The following is a 22,661-nucleotide window of genomic DNA, read 5'->3' as shown; positions in this document are numbered from 1 at the left end:
GAACCGTGCAGAGTAAAATTACTGGATGGCGGGGGAGATAGTTCAGTCAGGAAAGTACTTGGCGCACAGACATGGGGACCCAAGTTGAATCTGCAGGACACGAGTTACAAGCTGGGCACGGTGGCAGGCACCTGTCATCCCAGGGCTGGGCAGGGAGAGACAGGTGGCTTCCTGGGGGTTACTGGTCAGCTGGCTTAACCTAACCAGCAAGCCCAAGTCATTGACAGACTCTGTTTCAAAACAAAAACAAAACAAAAAACAAAGTGGGTCTAACCAATGGAGGAACAACTGAGGTCATTCTCTGACTTTGGTGTGCACTTGTGCAGGCAGGCACACACACAAAATCACTCATGAACACATGCACACATCCAACTCACTTTTAAATTAAGGTGTATCTAATCGCCAAACAAATTGTATAGAGAATGAGAAAAATATTCACCAGTTCTCTAGGAGTCCACTTAAAACAAACCAACCAACCAACCACAACTAGCGATATGCAAATGATCACATGGACATTTATTTTAAAGACTTCCATGTTTAAAACAAGGGAATTAATCCGAGTTGTGCTATGCAGGAGTCCAGCAGGATTTTCAGAGTGTTAGACTTAACAACTTAAAAATATTTTTTTTTTCTGGTAAATTTTTATTTTTATAAATTTCTTCATTTTCGTTTGATGACAAATCCAAAACCCCACTGAGATGAGTAACTTCGATGGTCATACACATTTCTCGTCAAGTTTACTTTTCTACACAAGGAAACACTTGACCTGACACCCTACAACGTAAACTATGAACATATTTCGTGTGACCCTATAGGTAAGTGGAAACTGAGCAGGGGTTCGCCTGTAAAACTTACTTTTATTGTCAACTCAAAATCACTACAGTTGAAAAAAAAAAATACCTAGCAGCAGAAATGGTGTGTTGTGACTTGAGGCTAATACAGATGTAGGCTTATGACATGAAATTCAGTTTTGGTGATTTTTAGTTACCCTCAGGAGTCTCTGGTTAGAGACGTAGAATACAGTGACAGCATTTACCCAATTGTGACATTCTGAATATTTAACTTTCCAGGGCACAGGAAATGAAACTAGTATTTTGTGAAAGAAGACCACTCTTGCAGGGCTTGGAAACCAGTCTTTCAAGACCAGTGAAATGACTTGTGGCATCAATGAAATGATCTCATTTTGTTGCATAAAACATTTCCCTGAAGTCTCTTTGTCTAGGGCCCAGGAGCCCCAACTGTGTAACATATGTCCAGGGAGTAGTCAGAGTACGGATAGGGTCTGCATGCCCCACAGAGGCAAGCCGAAGACCACATGACTCCTGCAGCATTTGGTTCTGTTTACAGAGGTGAGTAAAACAGCTCGTTGAAAATAAAGCTAGATAATGACCCCGTAAATGGATGTTCACAAAAAATCAAGAATAGTTTTGGAAAATCTTTCAGCAATGCCAGCTCGCGTTGGATATCATCAGTGCCTACAATCTGGGCCAAGATGTAGGAGGAGACATTCAGAACTCCAAATTTGTTTTCTTCCTTTTTTTCCATAAGAACGACTAGTGGGTTAGGAGAAATAAATATCACTTTAAATAAAATATAACAATGCACGCCCGTTATGTCGTCATTTAAAGATTACATTACCAGCCTGACACAGCACTAATAGGTTGGTTCAACAGCACATTTGTAAGCATAAAACTGAAAATAATGTAAAATAAAGTAATTGAGTATGGAATTTCAAGAAAAGGAGTTAATAAAAAGTACAACAAAATGTAATTCTTTTAAAATTCAAAACGCCCTCAAGAGAATTATAAAGCAAAAGGGCAAAATAAAATAAAGCGGATTATTAATTCAAGAAATTTCCATTCATTTATTTAGAGCCCAATTTCTTTCTAAAAATTCTCAGATTAGTGGTAGCTTCTTTTGGAGCCTCTACTTTTTCTAACACACACACACAAAAAAAAAAAAAAAAATCCACATGAATTTTTAATCCCATATGCATCTGAGTAGCTTCTCTGTCACCACTGGCTAAAATGCTGATGTTTAGATGTGCTGTCTTACACCTATCACTTTATTTCTTATACTGGCTCTATTCCGTCTTCCCTGGTGTTCTGCAGCGTGCTAGAATCAGGGAGAAGATAGTCCACTCCCCAGCACATCCTAAGGTCAAGTGCAGAGGATGTATACAGGGTTCATTCAGGAGCACAATGGATGAGCAAAGTGTTTCACTCTTCTGTGAGCCTCACCATTTACCACCAGGCAGCCAGCTGAAAGGCGTAACCTAATTTCAGCATGCATATATTACGGCCCCGGTAGGGTACCACGGACCACATGATGACTTTGTATGCCTACAGTGGCAGTTAGCTGCATATTAGCATGCAATCTCTCTTTGAGAATCCGTATTCTCAGTCATTATCCAGAAGACTCTCCTTACTCACCATCTCCTAAAATGACAGATGCATCCATTTAAGAATTTGCTAAAACACAATGCCAGGGAAACAGCAACGCTCACTATTTTAAATTTGCTGCACCAAGAGGTCAAAACATTGAGTTTCTCCTTTTTATCCTTTTTTGTTTCTTTCTCGTGATCAACACACTTTCCTGTGATTGGTTGAAAAATTAAAATATTCATACAGTTATGGTAAGAAGAATATATACATTAAGCAAATGTAAGGAATTTGATTTTGGATTATATTTGGTTTATTGTTGACATGGCAGTTAGACTTTGGATATATTCATTTGGATGTTGGCATGGCTACCAAATCCTCCTTTTACTGTCCACCTCATACCTACTAGACTCAGGCATGTTTAGCTTCCAGTATCAAATCTGTGTGTGTGTGTGTGTGTGTGTGTGTATGTGTGTGTGTGTGACACGTGGTTCTAAGAGGCCATTTTTTTGTGGGTATCACCTGATGCAACTCACAGCCGTGTGTTCGTGAAACCCTGCCAAGTTCTATGATGTCCACTATTTACTCATTAAAATGAGACAGCGAACTAAAAAAGAACACCGCAGGCCACCCCACAGAACATCCCTGAGTCCAAGGTTCGACTTCTCAATATTGACCTTGACGTTCCACCAAATATTATGGTGCGGCACTTAGATAACTGACGTCATTCTGTTTGTGTCTAAATAAGCTACCTTTCATTGAAGAAGGGTCTTACTTGAGGACGACTGATATATGCTTTGGTTGGTATTCTCTAACTATCACAATGACTGAGATTTTTTTTTTTTTTTTTTAAAGCTATGGTCTCTGTATTTAAGAGCTGGATGGTCAAGTGCCCAGTTTAGGTTTACACAGTGAGAAACAACCACGATAGTTCCACATTTTAACCTCAGTTTGCGCATTAGTTGATGAATTGTTACTAGATTGAGTAAGTGTTTCTGCCAAGTTTGAAATTTCCTGAAAAGGAATTTTCTGGAAGATTAAGCAGAAAACATTCAAGTAGCGTTGGTAAAGAGGGGACTGATGCTAGAAATCCAGGGGGGTTGTATTAGCACTTCTTTAATGGACCATGGTGACATTTTCGCTAGCATCCGTATTCTTCATCGAAGATTTCTTACACACCCCCAGAAAGGGACAGAAAGATGGTGAAGGGAAGCAGGGGCCACTTTTGGCTGTATAAACTATCAGCCAATCAATATATAATTCTTTTTAGGGTTCTTACTGAATTCACAAAAATTTTACCACAGAATCAAAGTAAATGAAAATACAAAGCTCCCTGTGCTCAGACTCGATCAGAAAATTAGGCTCAGTTGTTATAGTTTTAGATTTCTGTCTACACAGTCTCCCTGGCCTAAAATAACTTTGCATCTTTTTTTTTTTTTTTTTTTTTTTGCACGAATAATACTAGTTCACCAGCAAGCATTTATTCAGCACCTACTGTTTTCAAACCTGGCACAAAACTGTCTTTGAAGACAGTTCTAGAGAAGTTATGGCACTGCTTGGAGAAAACAAACCAGTTAAACTTTGAGTGCCTGGGACAAAACAAACTAGATAAGAAAGCCCTCTTATGCGCATGAGCAAACTCTTATCAGTTCATGCCATTTTTATAGAACACTTACGCCTCCATTCTAGATAGATCTTACTCATTTATCTTTATTGGATTATGTGATACATTATTTAAATAACCAACCATAAGATTTGCTTCTCTGGAAATTTTCTCTTAAATAAAAAGGGAAGAGAGTAATTTTCTATTAAGCTAAAAAAAAATCTATAACTTAAAATTCTTTTGCCCATTACTAGGTTAGCTAGAATAACTTCAGAGTCCCAGTAAACTGCTAAGCTGCAGTCACACTAACGTATTCGCAAAGCTCCCCAACAAAATATATTATATGGACATTCTCTACATTTGAAATTAAATTCCACCAAAAATCCAAAAAGTACCTACAGTGGTGCTACAAAAGCATATACTCCTCTTCTCTCACAGATATACCCTTATTCTTTTCTAGTAGCTTAATGTTTCACTCTCAACAAAGAGCTAAAGTGTCTCTAGATATTTGGGTTCTGCAAAACCCAAATATACCCAAAAGAAAGGATGCAACATTATTGCTCTATAATGCAACTTTATTTTTAACATTTCCATAACCTTGATTTTTTTTTTTTTTTGTCATGCCATGTGTAGACACTCAAAATATCCTAGTAAGGAAATCAAGTCAGTGAATCCCTGTGAAATACTGCATTACAATGCTGATTCATTTAAGCAGCTTTACTCACCTGGTAAAGGCAGATACATCTTAAGACTCAAAGCACCCGTGGCTTGTGCTCTTGTCCAGCCCATCCACTGTGTTATAGTTGCTACTTTTGCACCAAGAACCATGACCTTAATTTCTAGAAGAGTCAGATTGCTTGGCATAACACTTGTTGACTACGGATAAATAACTGTTTAAAAGTCCAGTGAAATGGTCAAGTGTGTTAACAAGGTTGAGGTCAGAACGGTTTTGTCCCTTCAGCCTTCATCAGTGGAAATGCAAATTATTTTATTGTTGCTCAGATTTTGAAGCTGAGTTCAGATATATTCTTTGGTATCCATTTATATAAAAATCATCTTAATACAAAATTATTTTACTTCAGAAACAACCATCTCTTTAGTATAAAACATTTCTTTAGTACAGGAATCAATGCACAAAATGGAAGCTTTTGATATATTTTAGAGAACTATATACTTAAAGTATGTGAATAAAGATTATATGTGGCACATTGCCTTCAAGTGATACAAACTATTAAACAAACAATATAAATTTAAAAAAACCTATACTTCTCTTTCTTCCAAAGAGAAAAATGAGGTATTATAGCCCCACAAACATTCAAATGTTTGCATGGGAACTAATATATGGTAGAGTGTCTCCCACGTACACTAGCTATGATTCATTCCAAGGCCGCCTGTGCAAAAGTGAAATTCCTATAGCGGCTGACAATGTGTACATAACCAATCTTTGAGTTAAAATGTTAATTAAATATCCTCTCTTTCTCTCTCTCTCTCTCTCTCTCTCTCTCTCTCTCTCTCTTTTTCTCTCTCTCTCTAACAGCTAAAACCTGAAGCACAAATTTAACTTTTCATGGTATCACATAAGTCATTTTAACATCTGGAATGTTCTTTAGAACAATGTGTGCTTATGTTTGCAAAGCTACATCAAGGATATTTCAGGCTGAATGTGCCAGGTGATAAAGTAAAGCTGCTAAAATAAGATAGTACTGACTGTGAAATAGAAGCCAACAAAACAAAACCACCCAACACGCGGTAAAATCAGAGTACCTGAGTCCCATGTCACTGTAAGATAAGGCATGATGGGAACGTTACATTTCCTTTCCATCCGTGCCCATTCTCTTCCCAGCTGCCTCACATGAACCTGATGCTCCATACAGACGTTACTGCATTTTCTTTCTGCCAAAGCATGATGTATACCAATGTAGTGGTTGGCTCTAAATGTTATTTTCTTGAGTGCAAGATGAAGAACTGATGTGTTTTGTGGGAGCATCTTTCAAAATAAATTTGCCAAAACAGGCTGTGATTGGATTAGTACAAAAAGCATTCGACACATACAACTTTTGAAAGTGTAGTAATAAAATTTGTTTTAAACTACTTTTTAAATATCGGTATCACCCAGTGCTCTGATGAAATACAGCAGATCTATGATCCAACAAAACCACGTATAGTTCCTAATTACCGGTTAAAACAGGTTTTTAAATGACTAGACCAATCCTTAATTTTTGACACAGCTTTCAAACAGAAGTTCACAACAGCTGGGACTAGCCAAATACATCACAGTGTACTTCAGAGAGAGTGACGTAGTCTGTCTCAGGAAGGTCAGAACACACACAGGCAAGGATCGGCCCAGCAGACCACAGATTCGCAGTGTGTTTATTAACTCTTCAGGTAGCTTACACTTGTTATTAAGCTAGAAATCAAATAAGGTCTCCATATTTCTTAGTGATGTACACGAACACCATCTTACCAGAGACTACAGGAAAGAAAAAGGAGAGGGGTATGTCCCACACTCTGACTCTGCTATCTAATACCGCATCTGCTCCCTTTGCATTTTTGGAGACACTCCTTTCCGACCTAATTATGACACCTTTACAATAGGGAGTTTAGATTTCATTACCAAACTTTTAAAACATCGCATTATATAGGTCAAGTGAGGACGCACTTTTCTCCCGAAACAAAGGGACTCGGAGTAGCAGGATTTCAGATTTCATGGGAGAAACAGCAAAATATGTTTTGAGACTGTCATTTACTGTAACACAAATCAATATTAAATGCTTTATGCAGGAAGCACACTTTCAGAAAATGGGCCCTAAGGCTTCCTGGGATCCAGCCCTAATTACTCCAGCAGGCTCTTGCCGTTTGTCTCTCTCTTCAATTATTTACAGGGAAAAAAAAAAGCCAAATGGCATTGCATTAGCTATATTAAATGCTATATACTTGGATTCTAACTTACTAATGGTACATAAAAATTACTAAGGTAAACGACTCATAGAAACATGCCTTCTTTTTCTTCTTCTTCTTCACCTGAATGTGTGTATTTATTATTCATGGATTTAAGTGTTGACTAGGCTGTCCTTCAGGCACCCAAATGCTGCATAATTTAAATGAGTGCATTAAATATATAACACATTTAAAAGGTAGCGCATTGATTACATTACGAAATTTCTTCAAACAGCTTCGGTGTGGCACACTGAGAGAGAGGCAGGGAAAGAGGGAAAGAAGGAAGGAGAGAGAGAAGGAGGAAGAGGAGAGAGGGGATAAGCATCTCCCTCAAGTTCCTAAAACAATGACATGACAAGCACATGGAGAGCAGAGCAGAGATGCTCTCACAGCTGCTAGCACCTTACAGATCCCTGTGATCTAAGATAAGAGGAGAATTATAAGAGCATCAAGCAGGCCTTCGGGTGCCAGGAAATTTCTGGCCTTTGCTGACAAGACTTGGGCTATGTTTGTAGGTACAGGACAACACGGACCACACACATTGAAAGGAAAAAAAGCTTTCGAGGTTGAATCATAGAATTTTTTTTTTTTTTTTTTTTAGTATCAGGTCAAAAATGCCCATCTGCCACTAAGCAATCCCCTAAGGAAAGTTCAAACACTGCCTTCATACCTGATCCTTTTGTGATCTAGAAGGATGTGCTGGGTGTTCCTGACCAAAGGAGGCTGGTGTGCCCACCAGCACCTTCGGCCTTCCCTAATTGTGGCAGATGTTTCCAGGGCGGTAAAATGCACTTTTCATGAACCCTGATAATTTTTTTTTAATTAATTTAGGAGGCATCAAACTGTTGTTGTAAAATTAGCATAGGCCCATTAACTAAGTACCCGGGGTCCCTGGAAAGCCAGCCATAATTTGCCTGCCCACATGTCATCAGCTGTCCTTATCCAGGAGTGTGCCACTTCTGAAAAGAATTCGAAAATCATCGTGGTAAACATATAAGATAGTTTAAAAAAAAAAAAAAGTAAATACAAAGTCACTTCTTTTTCTGCATCGAAAACTGCCCATTGTCTCTCCTATGTAAAAGCTACCGAGAAGATTAAAAGGGACATCAATGAATGCGGAGTGAACTTTGGCCACTTTTCTACCCAAAACACCAGCGTAAAAGTGGAAATCAGTAACCAGGTGAAGTGCCACACCGCACAAAGATCAGAGGCGAGGGGCGGGCGCACAGGGCCCGAGGCTGAGAGGAGACCGTCCCGGCCCCCTCTGGCCACAATCGTCGCGCGCGCGCGGGAGCTGGAGGGGAGTCCCTCGGGGTGGGGCAGGGCGGGGCGGGGCGGGGGGCTGCGCGCCACTCCCGAGGACCCCGGAGTTAATGCCCGCAGGGCGAGGCCCTGGAGAGGTCGGAAAGCCCCGCCACTTGCAGGTTGTGCCTCGGGCCCCAAGCGTCGGCTGGCCGCCAGCCCGAGCTGGCCGCGGGGCGCCGCGAGGCCGTGAGACCGTCCCCTCCTCGCCTGCCAGGAAGGGGCCGGCGGTCCTTTCCTGTCTAGTCGCTCCCCCCCGCTACTCTCTGTAACCCGATCGCCGCGATCTGCTCTCCGGGAAGCCGCCGCCCCGCGCGCAGCCCGGCTCTGCCCAGGCCAGCGCTATAGTTAGCAATCCCAGCAATTGCGCCCGGGGGGGCGGCAGGGTCGCCGTGCGCCCCTCCTCGGCCCGGCCCGGTACGCGCCTCCGCGGTCCCCTCCTTCGGCGACCCTTCCCCGCGCCTCCTTACCTTGGCTTGCAGATACTGGGGGTAGTAGTAGGTGGCGTACTGAGGGTACATCTGCTGTTTCCACACTTTGCCCATGAAGCTGGAAGGAAGCCTGCCGTGCAGGGTCGCCGACACTTTGGGTTTTCCAAGTCCCGATCGCTCCTGCCTCTCCCTTTCCGGAGGCGGCGGCGGCGGCTGCCTCGGCGGCTGCTGCTGCCGCTGCTCCACCTCCCAACCGGGACCAGACGACGTCCTCCTCCTCCTCCTCCTCCTCCTCCACCTCCTTCTGCTCTTCCTCCTCCCTCCTTCTCCTCCTCCTCCTTCCAGGCAGACAGAAAGACACTGCAGAGCGCAGAGGACACCCCGGACAGGGCGCTCCCAAGGAGTTTCCTCTGGGAGCCCGACTGTGCTCGAGCTGCCAAGGGCTGGCGCGCTGACCGCGCTGCGCTCCGGGAGCAGGCTGAACCGAGCTAGGAGTGATCAATACAAGTGGAAAGTACGGCGGCGGCGGCGGCGGCTGCGCTCGGTGCCAGGCGGCATCTGGGGTGGGTGCGCCCGACAGCGAGAGGGGAGAGGGGCTGGCTGCCGAGGCCGCGGGGGAAGGGCGGCCGGGGGCGGGGCTTGGGCGCCACCGAGCTCGGGACCCACTGGAGGTGAGGGCCGACTTTCCACCACTCCTCACCTCCCCGGCTCTCGAGAGGACGCGCAGAATCCCTGGGAGCGGCGATCGCTTTGTGTCGGGGGTGGGAGTCGGTTTGGTGGACCCTGCTTAAGAACTGCCGAGAAGGCACCTCTAGCTCTCTGGAGTTTTTAATCTTCGTTAGGGGGAAGAAAGGGAAGGGGGGAAAAGAGGAAATCTGATTAATCTCTCACTTCCTCCAAATTCCCGGAGCGGTTATTTTTTTTTTCCTCTCCCCACAAAGGAAAATGCTTTAATGTCCAACCACAAAGCTGGAGCCAGGACACCTGGGTTCTGTTTCACCCACATACCAGGTCTCAGCACTAATTTTCTAAGTGACCTTGGGAAGGTTAGTGTCCTTCGGTTTGGTTTTCCCAGATGTGAAAAACACACACACCACTCACACTCACACAAACTGACGGGTCCTTCTAAGGGGAAGATGCCAAAAAGAAGAATTAGTTATTAGAGGACACAATACAGACGTCGGCTTCTCCCTGCCTTTTCTAACGCTGCCAGACAGTCTGTCAACTCCCACTCAGGAGCAAGGAAACTCCCTGAGTTTGGAATATTTTAAGGCCATTTTGAAAGTCACGCTGGCATATTGTTGCAGTGTGCTTCGGTGACACATAAAATCAATCTCCCTTTCTGCTTCTCTCCATCTCCTAATTGTCTCAGCTCTACCCAGCCCCAGACGAGCAGCGGTTCAGTTCACTACATAACTGGATATAATTTAATGGAGTTAATTGGTCCCCGAAGTTGCCTGCAGAAGACTTTTGTATTCTAGCTCAAAAAGAGACAATACAAAATGTGCAAAAAGATGGGGAAGAAATGTCCCTAAGTTGATGTCCTTACACAGCTGATAAAAGGCAAAGATAAAAAAAAAATGTATTGAACAGAACTCAGCTGCTTTGTTTCGTCTTTTTGGTTTTTCTCAGTCACTTCTCAGCACAAGGTAAATCTAGCCAGAACAGGGATGCATGATTTTCTTCAGTGGTCAGATCTTCATGTGATTGTATTTTAAGACAAGCTTCAAACATGATAAAACAGTGAGCTGGAACCCTTATCTTCTTTATATGATTTAGACAAGTTTCTAGGCCATACTTTTTTTTTTTTTTTTTTTTTTTACAAAAAACAAAATAGATGCTGTTCGTGCGATCACAATTTGGACATGTCAGGAGGCAGCCCGTGCACTTCCTCATTCATCCATAGAAAATCTGGCAAGGAAATTAGATTTCCTTAGTTTCTGTTGCATGGTGGGCTCTGTGGGGAGCAGTGCCAAGGAGCAGGTTAGAGTGATGCACTATGTGGCTGGGTGAACTAAAATGTTCTTCTCACTGTTTCAATATGAGAACACTTTGGTTTTTAAGTTTAAAAAAAAAAACTTACTAAACTGATACGTTAGGGAACCCAGAGAGACTTAAGAATAATGGTTTTGGAGGGGTGACTGAGTGGAGAGACAAAGCTTGAGAAAGAACTCAGTGGGTCTAGCTTTGAAAGACACAGGAAATTGCCAAAGTTAGACTGTTCTACTTAATTTTTTTTTCCTCCAGCATGATGAAAATCCAGTCCATTTTTCAAGAGCCCGGACTTATATAGAGGTTTGATTTATGACTGAGCCAGTATTACAGGGCAGTGGACAAAGAATGAACTTTTCATTAAATGATTCTGGGTCAATTGGCTATCCACATGGAAAAAAAAGGGAATCAAAGTCCTGCCTCACAGTATCAGATGTGGGGGACTCCACCTGCATTAAAAATTACACACCAACACCCAAATGGCAAAGCTGTTAGGAGGCAACATGAAGGAGAGCTCTTGGGTCCTGATGTGAGGAAAGATTAACAAGGGGAAAGACAGTCTGAGATTACTGAGATCCTTGGTTTGTAGAATGAGCATATAAAGAATAAGAAAATGAACCCAATAATTACTACTACAAATAACTATAAAAGGTAATATGCATAGTATGTAGAGAACGCCTCAAGATCAGAATGAAAAAGAAAAACAACTTGTTAGAGTAAAAGGGCTTTATTCTAACAAATAAACCAAACCAGGACCAACAAATGTTCAGCCTACATATGACAAGACACCTACATTCAATTAGTAATGTGATAATTACAATAAGATGCCATTTTACTCTTTCTTTTCAGGCTGGCAAAAAAAAAAAAAAAGAACTATGAAAATATTATGAGCAGGTGAAGACGGGAGAAGGAAACTCTCAAGAGCACTGATTATCAGAAGAAGCATACGCTTGTACAGCCATCTACACAGAACACAGTTTGCCATTATCCACCTTTATTTGCTTGTATCCTACAATGCAGTTGCAGGTGCACACACAATCTATAGGTGCACCAGGAAATGTGCACAGGAATCTTCATACAGCACCAAAAATAACTCAGATGTCCACAGTGCTTAAGACGTCCTTGGGATATAGGCACAAGGGGATGCTGCAACAGGAAAAGTAAAGAACCACAGTTAAAAGCACCAGACACATCATTTCAAGTTTAGTCCCAAGCCAAAAAGCAAGTCAAGGGTCTGGAGAGTTGGCTCAGCAATAAAGAGTGGACACTGCCCTTTCAGAGGAACCGGATATGGTTCCCAGAATCCAAGTTCTGGCTCCCACCTGCTTGCAACTCTAACTCAAGAGAGGCATTGCCTTCTTCTGGCCCCCCCACATGGCTGTACTCATGTGGGTGAACCCACACACAGATGCAGAAACACACACACACACTTATTTTTAAAAATCTAGTTATTTTTAAGTCAACAATATATAAGACATAATTCCATTTTTATGAGCTTCAAAAGCAGAAAAATAAACAGCATATAAGCACATGAATAGTTTTTAAAGCATAAATAAGACATAGGTAATATAAACATAGAATTCAGAATAAAGAGTCTCCCCACAGGAGCAGAAAGTTGGGAGGAATCAGGAATGGACCAAAGATGACCCTGGACTGTAGATGGATAAGAATACATTTCAATATATTTTTCTTTGAATGGTCTAATGACGTGTGTGTGTGTGCACACGCGTGCACGCATTACACACATCTCACCCTAAAGCATCTCTAAAATAAAAATCAGTTAAACATAATTGCTTCCAGATAAATGCAAAAGGACAGCCAGTAAAATAGTGACCTTTTTTTTCTAACACCTAGTTTCAACTTTTATTATTTACACACACACACACACACACACACACACACACACACACGCACACACAAGCATTCACTCACACGAAGAAACACCTCACTTTTACTTTCCTGGAGTTATTAATAGGAAATCTCTAAAACCACAGAAAATTTTAAGTATCACCCATTAACAAATAATATTCGCTAATATTATGATAATATTAATATTATCATATTAATTCGCTAATATTAATTCCTTGTGTTCCCTCATTTTATTTCCATTGTCAAAATCCCATTTTGTCTTTCGCTTATTTAAGTCCCAATGAAACGATGTTGCATATCAATTTGGCTCATGTGCTCCTGGGGATTTTTCACTATCTAAAACCTCACTCCCACTCACTTTTCGAATTGATGGTTATTTGTTGAAGGATTTAGAACATCTGGCCTATAGAATTTCCCACCCCGCTGACTGTAGCATTGTAGCAGTATTTCAAGTGATGGTTAAACTCTACAAGTTTGACTAGATGGCCATCCACCTGGGGATAAAGAATAACTTTAAATGGTACTGTCCAGGCAGAAGGTATGTGCCCTGGGAGACAACCAAGGGTGTTTCTTTCTTGGTGATGGTGTTAACTTATTAGTCATGTGGTGGTTGTTGGTCTAACTTGTGCACTATAGAGATTCCCCCGTCCACCCACTCACAGGCCGCCTTAATATCCAGAAGCTAACCAAACACATTACTTCAGTGGAAGCTGCAAACTGGGGGTTTTCTGAATGCAAGCTTAGCATTCTGCCTGTACAGAGTTGGAGGAGTTCTTCCTCCAATTCTTTGATTTACTTATATAAGTTTTCCTTTATTTGATGAATTCAAAAATAGTCAGTTTTTGTTTTCATAGGAAACACCTAAAGGTTATCATTCCGAACATCTTAATTTCATGGACTTTATACTGTTTAGGTTTCTCCGATTATTTACGTCATTATTTCTGAAGCTGTCCAGACTGTCACATCTTTGATCAGTGGGAGTCCTTGAAATTAGTTCCCAGTCCTTTTTATCAGACCCAAATAGTCCTTTAAAGTTGTTCCAGGGTTTTCATGTGATTCTGTTCAGATTTTAAGCAATCATTTGAGAAGGATATCATGCCTTGCTTTTAAATTCTAAAATTTAAGTTGTGTTTTGAAAATTAATTTACAATAATAACAGAGTCTCTAAAGTGTATTCTATGTGCTTACCACATCTGGAGCTCCTGAGAGCTTCCTGATGAAGGTTGGCACATAGGTGACTTCTGGAAGAAGCTAAGCCCCTGGGTGCTTTTCCCTGTGAATTCTGGTTTAGTGTTTACCCCTTAGTTGATGTTGAAGAAGCATTTTCTATGAGCAGGACAGTGGGGAGACAGTGGAGTTGGTATGTGCCTCATGAGACTTGGGATCAAGGAGAATGACAGAGCTGAGATAACAATGACAAAGAACACTTAAGAATCTATACATGAAGATAACCTAGAACCCCTGCGTGTAGCCCATGGCTGCTCAGTCTCCAAGTGGGTTTCCTAGTAAGGGGAACAGGCACTGTCTCTGACATGAACTCAGTGGCTGACTCTTTGATCACCTCCCCCTGCGGGGGAAGCAGCCTTACCTGGCCACAGAGGAAAACAATACAGCTAGTACTGATGAGACCTGATAGGCTAGGGTCAGATGGAAGAGGAAGACTTCCCCTATCAGTGGGCTGGGGAAGGGGCATGGAGGAGAAGAAGAAGGGAAGAGGGCAGGATTGGGATGGGATACAAAGTGAATAAATTGTAATATAAGTAAGTAAGTAAGTAAATAAATAAATAAATAAATAAATAAATAAATAAATAAATAGTAATATAAGTAAGTAAGTAAATAAATAAATAAATAAGTACATGAAAAAGGAATATGAGAAGAGCAAGAGAGTGAAGGGAGGAGACTGGGAGCTAGGTTAGGAATTTTAAGTCACAGAGGGAAAGTCCCGCAGAGGGATATAGGAAGAATGGGTCAGCAGAAAGGAGTTTACATGGGTGAAAAGTTGAAGGCTGACTTCCTGCAGAAAACAGCCTGAAGGCAGAAACTGGTTTTTCTGGGTTCTTCCTCTGTTTCTTTTATAAACAAAGGTAAACATTTTTATTATAGGAAATCAGAAGCACACTCACTAAACGAATTATTTTTGATCAACACCTTGTTTTCCTGATGCCATTTGTCTGAGAGCATTGAAATAAGTGAATGATAAAATCAGTCATTTTGCTATAAACAGCCTCTGTGCTCCATCATCAGTAGGTTGCCCATGGATTTAGGCTCAAGAGAAATAAAGAAAACTTTACGCAAAAAGTAGAAATTACTGATTGGTCGATAGTCTTCCTTCCATACTCCATGATGAGGTATGTATACATGTGTAAAACACTTAAAAGGAAATGCCACTGAGTTTCCATAAGATAGAAATATGCCTCCCATAGATAGATGTCACAGTTTTTAGAATAATAACGCAGATTAAAGGAATCAATGCCCTGCATCGATGGCAGGGTTTTGTCATAAACCAGGAGCTGTTTTACAGTCTTCAAGAAAGGTTGTCTCTAACCTTCTGGTCTGAAGTTTCCATGTGCTTATACTCAGGCTTCGTTTTGTGGATCCCGAGTTAGACATGTCAAACCTTCAGTGTCACCAGAGGTGATTTTCTGTGCCTACAATCTTAGAACCTTCTGCTCGAGGCAGGAGGATGGTGAGGGTGAGGCCACTCAAACTACTTAACAAAATTCTATCCAAAACAAAACCACCCACAAAAAACAAATATCAAAAGATCCACCGAAGTAGTTTGTTTGTAACTGTCAAAGCATATTTTAAAAGATCATGGAGAAAAATGTAAGCATTCTTATAGCGGTCATGTCCCACTGGACTCTGAGAGACACTGATGGTTCATACCTCTTAGCATGACTCACGTTTTCACTACCTTTTCCATTTCTAAGATTTCCACAGTTACTTCTTTCTTGAAGTTCTCTTTTCTCATCCACACCGGCTTCTTCCAAACTTTCACATTGTACAACCCCAACCAGCTCTGGACTTCTTATCTACCTTTCCAACTTCTTCACCTGGCTCACTTTTACTCTGACCTTAACCTTGAGTTCTTTCAGACTTCCTTCAAGTTGGGTGTTGTACCCATTCCAAGACATCCAGTGTGAGCTGTTCTCTGACCTTGAGTCATGTGAACCCACCGAGAAGATAGGGATATAATCGGAACAAAATAGGGGCAGAATTAAAGATGGAGAACTCTAGGCAAAAAGGTTAATCTTTGTGCCTGTTATATGCCTCTCTAAATATAACTGAAAATTTACAAATCGTTCCTTATGATTTAGGATGTCAAGCATATGCTGCTATGATCTGAATGCTTCTCAAATGTATGTGTTGGAACTTAATCCAATTTGTGGTGGTGTAAAGAGGTTGAATCTTTTAGGTTGTAATAAAATAAGAAAGGCTATATCCTAATTATATTAATTACCCACTGCTGTCTGAAAATGGCTTCCTGACTTTAGCCACTTAATATGCACTCTTTCATATGGTTTTTGAGGGTCAGGAATTATGGGGGTGGCTTAGCTGGGTGGTTCTGGCTCAGAGGTCTCTCATGAGATCAAAGCTATCTCTTGGAGAACCCTCCTGGAAATTTGTCTGGAGCCGAAATATCTAGCTCCCGGCTGTTCGCTGCTGCTGGTTGTATGTGTGCCTATTTGTGGAAATACTCATGACAGGACAGAGAGCTGCTTCGAAAGTGAATGATGGTCAGGGAGAGGGCCTAGGCACGTGGCTAACCAAGACAGAAGTTGTAATATCTCGATACCCCCGTCTCAGAAGTAAAACACACTCAGTTCTGCCTTATTCTACGAGAACTAATGTGTCAAGAGACTGACTACACATGGAGGAGGTAGGATATCAGAGGCTGTGCTGGAGGTTGGCTCTCACAGCAGGGAGCACTGAATACGTTTCTATTACATAACTGCTTTCCACACCCTACCGGCTCATACGGTAAACACCATATGCCACACGGATGCTAATTCAAAGGGTTCCTCATTAAGCGGTTGATCCTCAGCGCCCTCTTCTCCTATCTAGCCTCTGGAATCTGCAGCCCGCTTTCCCTTTTTGATTTACTAATTGTGGCTATTTCGTTTGAATGCTGTCATACATCACATGACCTTTGTTTCAGTCTCCTTTCACGGTGCATCCTGTTTCACTGGTTCATCCGAAGTATACTGTCACTGCCTTATTCCTCTTAATGGCCGAACCGAATTCTGTTATACACATGTGTACACTGCATCACACTTGACCTGAGCATTCAACTGTTGATGGATATTTAAGTTGATTGGATCTCTGGCTACCACAAACAGCGCATGAGTCACTTGTTCTTAGTTATTTATTTTTTTTTATAAGAACGTATATGGGTTATTTAAGGTTATTTATTTAATTGGGAATCTCCGCCTTATGTGTGATAGTTTGGTGTTAAACCATCATACATAGATGGTTAGCCCAGTTCTTGTATACTATAAACACTACAATCTTACTCTGTCTTTTTTTTTTTTGATCCACTGCTTTGTGTGTGTGTGTGTGTTCTCTCCTGAGATGACCCCAGCCTCTCTCTCAGTTTTTACTGCATCTCATATACCGTGAGTGTCTCCCAAGTCTTATTCCACCTCTGTTCTTTCCTCCTAACTGCAGGCTCACAGGTAACAATACTTACTATACACATGCACTAAGATGTCCACTGGTATCTCGAAATCAGACTCATATACGTTTTTAAACCGTTTTTATCATTTGGGAATCTCTTCTAAGTGCTCAGAATGTAATTTATGGCATAAAGAACACACCTTCAGCTCTGTAGACCATGGGTAGTACTTAATCAGTGTGCCACAAGACCAATAACTCCTTGAACATCTTTTCTATTGACTGAATAACCCAGGACTTTGACCTTTGTGAGATGTATATGCTAGGTCTCCTCTGACTGCACTGTGACTCTGCTGAAGAATCCCATAAGGTGTTGTCCCACATGCTATTCCAAACCCCTGTAGTCGACCTTCCTTTAAAGAATAGCTGAACTGTGTTCCTGTTTAAAAAGGGAGTACAGCAAATCCCTATTGATGTGTCAGTATCTTTACCTTGTTTCACCATGATCTCAAGCCCATGTGTTTGTGTTTGTAACTGCCCTATCATTGTTCCTGTTGTGTCTCTAGGGAGCATTGTAATTTCTGAACGTGCATTAACGTTGCCTTCTCGTTTTCCTGTTAAAATGCTTTGTTTCGCACATACCCCTAAAAACAATTTAAATTCCCTCTCTGTATTTTTAAGCGTTAATAGTCATGTCATATTTTCTATCTTCCCAGAACTGAGAATTTACCCAATTTCATTTTGTCACCAAGAGGGGATATTGAACAACACCGGGGACCTAAAACTAACCCCACAGCGGTGGCTTTCCATTAGATCGACACTCAGCTGTTCACCTGCACTTTGGGGGAGATTATTCTCCATCAAAGAATGTCCCTAGGACTGCAGGAACCTTTCCATGTCTGTAGCCCTCTCCTGCTAATGGATATTGGAGCACAAGCAAGACTGTAAATCTGTCTGGAGGGCTAAATTCCATCTCGTATGAACCGCGATGGTGTTCATTTCCTGTATGCACGATGCAGAACGCAGTGACTGCAAACCATCCAGTCCCTGTCAGGACTTTCTGTACCTGGTATATACGGTGATTGACACAGTAGCGATAATGAAATTCCAGTAATCCTGTGCTGTCAAGGCACTTGTGATGGAACTTTTTGTATATGGAGGATGCTCAGCCTAAGGGGGTGGGGGGAAGAAAAATCTTATCTAATGTTCAGAAGAACAGCCCCTGCACCCCAATGCTTAGAAGAAAGGATGTTAGATGCCTGGGTAATAAGATTATGGGGCTATAATGTGTGCTCTGTGTAGTGATTAGGGTATCCCCATTCTTGGAGAGGTTGGTCTTCTCTGTTCTCAGAGGGAAGAGCCAGCACCTTTTTTTTTTAAATTTTTTTAATTTTTCTCTTCAGGAAGACTGTATTGGCTGTAAATTTCTGGGTGTCTGGCTTATTTGGTCACTTACTAAGCCCTTAGGTAACTGGTGCTGGCAGAGAATGGGCAAAGTATGCCCATCAAACTTCCCATCAGTCATTTTCTAGTTGGCTCACATTCGGCTTCCACGTCTTACACTTGGTGTCTCTCACACAGTGTCAGCCACTTACAAAACTTTATCTCACTTAATCCCCACAATCTCCCTGCTATGTAGGTTACTCGTTTGCATTTGCAGGTGACAAGATAAATCTGTGTAAGATTACATCTTGCCAAGGCTCCGGGGTAGAGAAATCAGAACTCGAATTGAGCTTATCCTCAGTGCAATGTGACTTGTTTCACTGTAAGCAAAGAGCCAGAGGAAGACAGGACTATATGTTTAATTTTACATTTATTTTGGGATTTAGTAAGCACACCTACATAAACTTTCTGTAACACTGTATTTTTAGCCACCCTTATTTTTACAAAGTTTCTCATGACCTTAATTCACATATAAATATAGGTTTATATGATTATAATGATAAAAAATATGTAGTTTGAGAACTTTTGGTTTCATCATTCTACTATAATACTCTTTTTATTATTTTATTTATTTGTTATTTATTTTGGTGGTACTAGGATCAAAATCAACACTACACCCACACCATGCTCCTGGCTCATTTCTTTTTTTAAATTTGCTTTGCTCACATGGTAGAGTTTTTAACAGTTACAATTCTAGTAATGGTACAATAGATATGCTTACTAAGTGTGCAATCATTAAAAAAAAATTCTTAAATGCATCAATGATGTTTAAAGAGCCAAAATATACCTACTTTTGAAAATTAATATACAGTCAAACAAGGAAAGCAAAGGAAAAGCTAAGTGATTTGTTTCAAAGAAAAAGAATTCCCTTAAAAAGCCCTACTCCCCTTAGTTCCTCAGAAGATTCACTTTATCAAAATGAGGAGTTACTCTCACAGGTACGTGAAGACCTGTAGTCCTTTACATCATGATCACGGCTGCTACAATGGCTGTGTCACCATGCTCTAGTTGGTGTTGGGTTACAGAAACCCACAGGGGTGGAGAATGTGTTGCTTTATAGATCCCAGTGGCTCAGTGAAATTTCTGAAGGCGTTTTCTCTCCTCCACTCGCATCTGTCCTGGTCCAAACACTGCTCTTGCCCTCAGCAGTCAGGATAGTGAGCAGTCATCCATTCTAGTCATCATCCTGCTGCCTCTAGGAGAGGCCACACCCAGGCCAGGCCAGACAGATGAGACTCTATTTTTAACAAGATGCAGAGCCTAGGAGTGTCTCTCATTTACTGAGCAACCCCATTTCAGAAACTAGCCACACATCAAATTTAATTTTTACACTATGAATGGAAAACCTCTGCACATCTTTCAAAGCTTCGTGTCTAACATTGTGGCATCTTTTACGAATTTAAACGTAAAAGAAATAGCAAGTAGAGATTAAAGACACAGATGTTTTTCCTATTTTCTCTGGCCTGAGATCCTAGCATTTCACGTCATAACAGTACAACACACTATCAATACTACCTATGAATAATATAAAACACTTAAAGTGTAAATACGGATGTGTCTGGAGACATTCGGCTAGAAAGAAATGACTATGTCTAAGGGAAAAGATAACTCCATGCTTTTACTCAGCCAAATGAGCCTTCCTGCTTGAGTGGGATTAGACGATCTCTATGGTACAAAGCAGCGATGACCTCTTACCCTTCCACCCACAGAGTTTAGTTTTATTGTTGTCCCGTGAGGTCAGGTGGCTTCGGAGAGAAAAGAAATCACTACTTATCATTGGGCTAATTTTCTACGAGTCGCCTCTCACTGGCTTTTATTTTAGTTCCTTTAAGTATAAAAGTTGGGCTGGAGAGCTAGCTCGGTCAATCAAGCAGTTGTCTCACAAGCCTGAGAATCAGAATTTGAGCCCCAGGATCCTTGTTTTGTTCTGTTATTGTTTGTTAGGTTTTTCTTTGAGCCAACTGTGGTGGTTGATGCTTGTAATCCTAACAAGAAATGACGACCAAGGTTGTCTGATGCTCTCTACATGTATGCACACATGTATGTGCATAGAGCTTAGATAGATAGATAGACAGACAGACAGATAGACAGACAGACAGATAGACAGACAGACAGATAGACAGATGATAGATAGATAGATGATAGATAGATAGATGATAAATCAGACAGATAGACAGATGATAGATAGATAGATAGATAGATAGATAGATAGATGATAAATCAGACAGACAGATGATAGATAGATAGATAGATAGATAGATAGATAGATGATAAATCAGACAGACAGACAGATAGACAGATGATAGATAGATAGATAGATAGATAGATAGATAGATAGATAGATAGGTAGATAGATGATCAGAAGGCTGAAAATTAGATAAGGCTTAAAAGGATGAAAATTAATCAAGGACACCAGTGACAATTTAATCCACACCTGATAAATGCCCTTCACTGTGACCAGTCTGTTTTCTCCGTGTTGCCTAGGCCACAACTCAAGTGCTTCTCTTGTGCGAATCTCCCTCACCAGACTTGCCTCCTCACAACACCTTGCGTTAATTGCTTCCATTTACGCTAGTTGACTTAATAAATCATCCTACAAAGCAGATTCTTTTCCTCTGCTATCAACATTCTGATAGGCCTGGTTTTCCTCGTTTCTTTTTCCCATCCAATTTCTGTGTGAAAGACTATAAACAAAAATGTAGACATCCCCTTCACCCCTGCCTTCCCGTCTGTTTGTTTTTGTACTGAAACTGATATGCAGCCACAGGTACTAGATAAGAAATGTCGATCACATCGAACCGTTCTGCACATGATTAATTCCGTTGTGAGCAAAACAGAATCTGTTTTCTGGGAGCTTCTGGCAGCTGCAGTAGGAAGCTATCCCTACTCTTAAATCATCTGTTTCTGTGTAATAAAGTATGTCTGGGTAGAAACAATTGGTTTCTCCATTCATGCCACAGCACCTCCTGAGCTTTCCAGAATGATATTTCCATTGTTAAGAAGACAGTTAGCAACACTTCAACTTGTCTTGATCTGGTCCCTCAACTTGTAAAATCCTTATAGCACAGTCAGGCCTCCAGTTGCATGTGGTAACAAATTCTGAGAGGTAACAGTAGTGAGACAGACAAAAGGGGGTTAAGAGCTTGAATCAGATGATATAATGAAAACGAGGACAAAACCGAAAATAATAAATCTTTCTCATTATGCTCTGGTAAAATATCTACAAACTCCCCAAGGGCAATGAAATCTTGTAATTTATGAGTATTCAGGAGCCAGATGATCTAGTAATACTACTAAGTGGGTAGTAGGCCTGCAGACTTGGGAAACTGAACCAAAGATGGATTTGCTGATCATAAGAAATCACCGCAGCGTCTCTTGACCATGTATGTATACCTGCTCTTGGTGGATTCTGGTCTGGACTCAGACTGTCTCTGGCTCTGTCCTTATCTAGTTACTTAATTTTTCCGGCTTTACTCAGATGCAACAAGCAAATGACAATGGCATGCATTTGTGTGTGTGCTGTGTAAGCTTTGATCTGTCTGATGACCACCATTGTGCTAAGAGCCTACTCATAACATCACGTGTCACCTTGTGTCATGTCTGCTAAGTCTGCTCTGAGTTGCTGGCTGGTCACAGGGTAAAGATCCTTAACCTTTGTTGTGCCTCAGTTTCCTCACTACAAGATAAGGAAGTTGATAACCATTCCTAAGCCTTAGCTGTTAAATTAATTTCTATGTAAAAATCACTGAGGAGATTTTTATTAGCTATGATAACTAGTTATAAGAGGCTAGATCTCAATGCCGTGGCTACCACCACCATCTTGGAAAACTGTGGTGTTTGAATATAGTTGGCAAGAGAATAAGAAACCTTCAAATAATATCTGTAGTTCAGGTAGTACAGAAAGTCTTGGGTAACATTTAGACAGAAGGAATTTTCTCTTTACTGATCCAAGTTCCCACCTTTTTGTGATGTCAGGTTCAGTTACCTTTCAGGAAGGGTCTCAGAAGCCATTCTTATTCTTCTTGAGGTGGAAAGAGCTAGGCTGGTCTGACCAGACCAGTGTAAGTCAGGATCTTATCCTGTTCAGAC

At 41.2% G+C, this 22,661-nt stretch overlaps 1 protein-coding gene and 1 pseudogene across 4 annotated transcripts in view; both read right to left on the bottom strand.

Moving 5' to 3' along the window:
* Positions 1-8,844, bottom strand: part of Rbms1 (RNA binding motif single stranded interacting protein 1) — a 212,540-nt gene extending 203,696 nt beyond the window's left edge. For all 4 annotated transcript variants that reach the window (XM_055600165.1, XM_055600169.1, XM_055600167.1 and 1 more), the window contains exon 1: positions 8,694-8,844. In XM_055600165.1, the coding sequence (XP_055456140.1) occupies positions 8,694-8,768 (75 nt within the window). In that variant the 5' untranslated portion in view covers positions 8,769-8,844. The remainder of the gene's footprint in view (positions 1-8,693) is intronic.
* A 298-nt stretch (positions 8,845-9,142) lies between these two features.
* The window catches only part of LOC129671079 (olfactory receptor 8K3-like), a 174,474-nt pseudogene continuing 160,955 nt past the window's right edge, over positions 9,143-22,661 (bottom strand).

This window comes from Psammomys obesus, unplaced genomic scaffold (genome assembly GCF_907164565.1).
Source record: "Psammomys obesus unplaced genomic scaffold, mPsaObe1.curated_primary_1811, whole genome shotgun sequence".
Classification (NCBI taxonomy): domain Eukaryota; kingdom Metazoa; phylum Chordata; class Mammalia; order Rodentia; family Muridae; genus Psammomys; species Psammomys obesus.
The sequence above is the reverse complement of the archived record's forward strand: the minus strand, read 5'-3'. Positions and strand labels throughout refer to the sequence as shown.